The 5288-nt window shown below is 44.6% G+C and overlaps 1 protein-coding gene across 1 annotated transcript; it reads right to left on the reverse strand.

Annotated features, from left to right (window-relative positions):
- Positions 1 to 2651: 2651 nt before the first annotated feature.
- On the reverse strand, positions 2652 to 5038 carry LOC147423171 (uncharacterized). Its single transcript, XM_086501837.1, has 2 exons — positions 3446 to 5038; positions 2652 to 3372 (listed from the first exon to the last, which is right to left on the reverse strand). Exons 1-2 carry the CDS (start codon positions 3616 to 3618, stop codon positions 3219 to 3221), a joined length of 327 nt encoding a protein of 108 aa, XP_086357963.1. The 5' UTR covers positions 3619 to 5038; the 3' UTR covers positions 2652 to 3218.
- Positions 5039 to 5288: the final 250 nt, after the last annotated feature.

A 5288-nucleotide genomic window follows, 5' to 3' on the forward strand; every position in this document is an offset into this window, starting at 1 on the left:
TCAGAGATGCCTATTGCCAGGGATATATATGTTGATGCATGCTCCGTAGAGCTAGCAGGGCCCGCTAGCATTGCATCGGCATTCGGTGGTCTCATGTATGAGATGTTGATCTTGAGATCGGATATCGCAGCTGCAGTGGGAGCATTTGTAGTTGGGGTTGTCAGTCGTTTGTTGACTGATGATGGCATAGTGCACGAGGGAGATATGCAGGTATTGCGTACATACTTGCAGTACGTGTGCGGTATGTCTGGTGGTTTATGGACTTACACGGTAGCAGGACAGCCGGATGCACACGATCACAGCCAGCCAGTGGGCATCCGTTAAGAGCGGTTTTCTCTCACCTTTTGTAGTCTTTAGACTAGGTTTCCTTGCTTAAAGGCACGGTCGCCTTTAAGTGGGAGGTTGTTGGGATATAGGCGTCTGTGCCTTGCCCGGCCGCCCAGAGTCTGGGCGTCCACTGACTTGTATACCTTATACATAGCATAAGTGTATAGGGGACTGCTCACTCTTTGAGTCTCCCCACCCACATCGTGTGTGTCTCCTTCTCTCTCTCTCTCACTCTCCGTCTGTGGTGCTCTCCGATCCCCTTCAAGGCGCAATCATCAGATGGAATGCAGACAAGGTGATGCTACTAAACAAGCAAGCAGCGGTCTCAAATTTTGGTGTAGGGCCTTACATGTATGGCCTGCACAGTCGCTACTTTTTGTCACATGTTGCGTATGGTCTAACTTGTGGAATCACAGACCCATGCCAGTTGCCACAATATGGAAAACATGATCTGCTGAAACAAGAAGCCAATCATTCAACTTATAGAAGAGTCCCGGGAGGTTGAGGCATCTAAGGAGATCCAATTGCTCAATCTCAACGTGCTTGTTTGCGACAGATGCTGATGACAAAACTCGTCATTCAAAGAGACCAAGGCATGAGGAAGAGGGTCCTTCAGATAAGGATAAGAGACCATAATATTTTGTATCATTTCTAGATGACTATAAATAAATAGAATGTATCTGTTTTATGGATCAAAGTTAGATTGATTATGTAGCAATGTCTTGCAATGTACTTTTTTTGTTACAACCATCATTCACATTATGAAAAGTTGAAATGATAGAGTATCAATGTATTGCTGCATTTTTAATTTTGTTGCAACCATCATTGACAATATGAAAAGCTGAAATTACATTGATTCTTCTAAATACATTAAGTTTGGTGTTTGGATCTTTCTATGGCTGAGAGTTATGGCATAACTTGCAACGGTGTTGTCCAAACCCTTCCCGCACTGTTTTTGTAGCCGTCAATCCACATGTTGTCTAGCCGCAGACGATAACTCCCATATCTCCTTTCTTTGCCTTTTTTTGGCTAATCTCTCCGCATGGCCAATCTGACTTTGTTTGACTTGTTCCTTGCAATGTGACCCATGCATTTGTTTTCGATACATCCATTGGTGTAGCTCCTCTAAGCTATTTGCTTTGTCTGCACCACCTCCATGTCCAGTGTGACTAAAATAACCAGTACAAGCTTGGTAGTGAGTTTTTTCCATGCCCTGTGTAGACCAAACACCCAAGATGCCATATTGCCTTGCAAACCAAGGCATGTGATTACAGATAATGTGCTACACACAAAGCATGCACACATTATAAGGATGAGTATTTTCAATTCAAAGATCATCAAACCAATTACAGTACCATGTAGTGAGTAATATGTTGATTTGTCCACTCACTTACGAATGTCTTGTGGAAGGGCTCCACAGCTTCTTGGAATTTTGTATAGTCGCCATCAGCCCATGAGTTCAATTTGCAGAATTTGAATATTGCATCCACCAAGGTTTTCCATACCTTTGTTTTGCGAGTCCTTGCTACACCATTGTCTGCATGGTCAACTACAACATTGTGCAAATTTTTCCACATGTTGTATCTTAATGCTTCTCTTTCTTATGCACTTTGGCGTCCAGTTTTGGGCACTGAAAGGAAGAGTCGGTCTTTCACACCACCAATTGAAAGCTTCCTTGGAACATCCCGGGCCATTTTTCGATCTCTTCTCATCCTCCTCTATCTTAACAGGTCCTCAGTGCAAACCCATTTCTAAGAAGGCCGTCTCTAAGGCTGAGATTGCTTTTTTCTTCGTAGAGAGAGGTCGAGTGGTCCAAGAAAAACAGATGTAGAGAAAAATTAGTTTTTTTATTATTCTACAAAGTGCATGCATTGTGCATATGTGTACTCTAGATAGTGGGATTTGCAAAATTGGTCGAAAGTTAGGGTCGTGCAGATGCCTATCTGGAGCTCTTCTCCAAAATATTTTGTCAAGGATGTGAACCGCTCCCATGCAATACAAGCAAGGGCTTTGGCTTGTTGCTCCTTTGGAAACGTTGTCCATGCATTTCAAGGTTTTTAGGTCTCCACCCATGTGTCACTCTACATTGTAGGATCCCATGCCCTCCACATCCAATTTCTTTCCATTTCTCTATTCGCTTATTGTTTCTGGTATGTTTTGTTTCATGAAAAACCAAATTCAATATATGGAAGTTCTTAGTGGACACTTGAATGGATAATTTTGAACTTTTTATAATGCACATTCGAAAGCATTCAACTAAAACATAACGATAAATTATCTTAAACATAACTTCTACGCACCTTGAATGTCGCAAGAAGGAAAATGTTGTGTTTAGATTGCACACTAAAGTTTTGAGGATCATCTTGTTCAATGCTTGTATCCAAAGCTCTATTCATAAGTGTGATTGTGAGACTTGCTCAACCTTTGTCTCCTTTACAAGCTCGCACTCATCTAGCTTTATGACAAACTTCAGGACGCCGTTGCACTCTTCAGAAGTAACATCGAACAACTGCACAATGTATAACTGCAGTGTGATCATATCATAAAAAAATATTGTTATGATTGTCATAAACCATTTGGTCTCCTTTTGGCGATCTGTATGTCGATCCAATGTGCAAAGGACTTGCTAGCTTTTAAAGCACCTCCTCGTTGACTTCCCGTCTTGTTTTTTGAATAGAGAAAGGGTTTGGAAGTAGCGTGTGCTTGATGCGTAACTTTTTGGCATGTCTTTGCACAAACCTGAGTAAGAGGAGTTAGGAATCAAAACCCTTTTCTAGTGGAACAGCACTGCAAATTGATGCTACATACTTTAAAATGGCTGCATATCCCTTATTGGATATACCAACTTCATCCAAAATTGATTGAACATCCCGTGCAGTGAGTTGGTTCTCCTATAAAAGGTTGTCAATATTTTTAGCAACGATCTTACCATAGCGCTTAGCATCCAAGGGACCAGATACGTTTTTGCGATTCAATATGAGCTTGTAATGGGCCAACGAGGTGGTTGTGCTACACTCCACTTCCTTGTTAGGGTGGAGCAAAGATCTACGCAAGCATGTTAACAGTAAGAGATGTGAGAGTTTTTGAATATAAACCTAAGAAGGATAGATGCACTCACTTGATGGCTTGCACTCTTTTCTTGGTTCCTCCCGAACCAACTTTCAAGTCCTCGATGTCTCTTAGTTTTCTTTCTCTTTGGCGAAGACCTAGTGTTGTTATTTTTTCTCTGAGTTGTTGTGTAAGCTCCTTGATGGTCTCGTTGCTGCCTTCAACCTGTTGAGCACATTGCATGACTTTCTGGTGTAAGCGACCATTCTCGTTGTATACAATATCTCTCTCTTGTTGCAGAATGTCATTTCTTGCAGTCAACTGTGCAGGAAAGGGAGAAGGGGGAACAAACCCAACACACTCTAAATTGCCTCTCTCTAGCCTAGGGATTAACCTGCCTAGGGATTAACCTGCACCCCTAACCACACAGACTCTCTCTCTCTCTCTCTCTCTCTCTCTCTCTCTCACACACACACACACACACACACACACACACACTTTTCTGCAACTTGCACTGCACAGCTTGCCTTCGAGCTTTCTCGGCTATACACAATCACTTATAAATCCCAAGAATAATTGGCTCGACAACACACAACCATACCTTCTAATGCATAGTACCCTCACAAAAGCTGCAACCACACACACTAAGCCCGCCCAACCTCTCTCTCTCTCTCTCTCTCTCTCTCTCTCTCTCTCTGTGTGTGTGCACACACAAAAAAGACCCGGAGCCAATGCTACCACAGGCGCTATACACGAGACAAGATGAACAGACAAGAACATTGGTGGAAAATCCAACAAAAAAAACTGGGTACAACGATGGCACTAATAACAAATATTCCTCGAAGCCTTTACACTTCGCCTTGCTTCATTAATCCATATGAAAAAACCCGGCAGCTACTCTTTCTTCTTCTACCCCTGCACCCTTTGTAAATGGCATCATCCCTTCTTTCTTGGCTCGACGCTTGGCTGCCCCTTCCTTGCACTCCCCATAAATGCTGTCCAACACTTTTCCTCAATGCCAGCCATGCAACGGATCCCAACTCTGCTCAGCCTTCTCTCGCCCAGGTTTCTTATGGGTGCTTCCGACCTTCAACCTTCCTTCATGCTCTTAGCGAGCTATCCTACTCACACCATGTAGCTGTCACCTTCAAAACCTGCCCTGGCGTGCCTCCTTACACATCTGTAGCGCCATCTCTTGGCCGTCCTTCTCCTACAGTGGCCACTTTGCACAATACCCCTCCCGTGCAAAAAACGGCTCTCCACTGACTCAGCACTTCAATCCTCTTTTGTCCAAGGCCACGAGTCCCCCCTTTAACACCATCCTGCTCTGCAGCCCATTGTCGGCTCTTCTCTCAGCTCGCCAAAGTAGGCTACCTTGCTCTCAAACCCCTTTGCTCGGCCTCCTTTGTATTGCCAACTCTATCCCAGCCATTGGCGGCTCTTCTTGCTCACAGCCTAGCTCAGCTCGCCCTCCTGCAAACTGACGGACTCCCCGTGCTCTTGACTCCTGTGTCACCCCGCCACTGTCCGCCCTCTTCTCTCATGGCACCCTTTTTTCTTCAAGCCTTCGAGGACCTCTGCATGAGCACCCCCCTCGACCACCACAGGCTGCTCCTCCCTCTCAGATGGCCCTTCTCCTTGCGCTCATGACTGCTCTATCATACCATCCCTTAACCCGGCCCCTCAGGTGGTGCAACCTTTTCTCTTGATGCCCGCCACCTATCACCTGCCAAACAGATGGCGCTCCTCTTCGTGCATGCCAAAACGGCTCCCTTTGCAAGTGGCGCCCTTCCTCCCATGAACTGCAGTCGATGCAGCATTTTTTTCTTCGACTAAAAGCTTTAAAAACCTTTGGGCTTGGCCCCCTTTCACACGCTCCCATTGTCGACTCAAAAAAAACTTCATAAGGATCC

Source organism: Adiantum capillus-veneris, chromosome 26, assembly GCF_014529385.1.
Source record: "Adiantum capillus-veneris isolate H3 chromosome 26, ASM1452938v2, whole genome shotgun sequence".
NCBI classification, from domain to species: domain Eukaryota; kingdom Viridiplantae; phylum Streptophyta; class Polypodiopsida; order Polypodiales; family Pteridaceae; genus Adiantum; species Adiantum capillus-veneris.

Bases quoted from the DNA above. Each gene is read 5' to 3' on its own strand.
- LOC147423171 (XM_086501837.1), bottom strand. From the start codon at position 3,618: ATGCAATGTGCTCAACAGGTTGAAGGCAGCAACGAGACCATCAAGGAG. The intron at 3,373-3,445 runs GTGAGTGCATCT...ATGCTTGCGTAG, and splicing joins AAAAGAGTGCAAGCCATCAA to ATCTTTGCTCCACCCTAACA.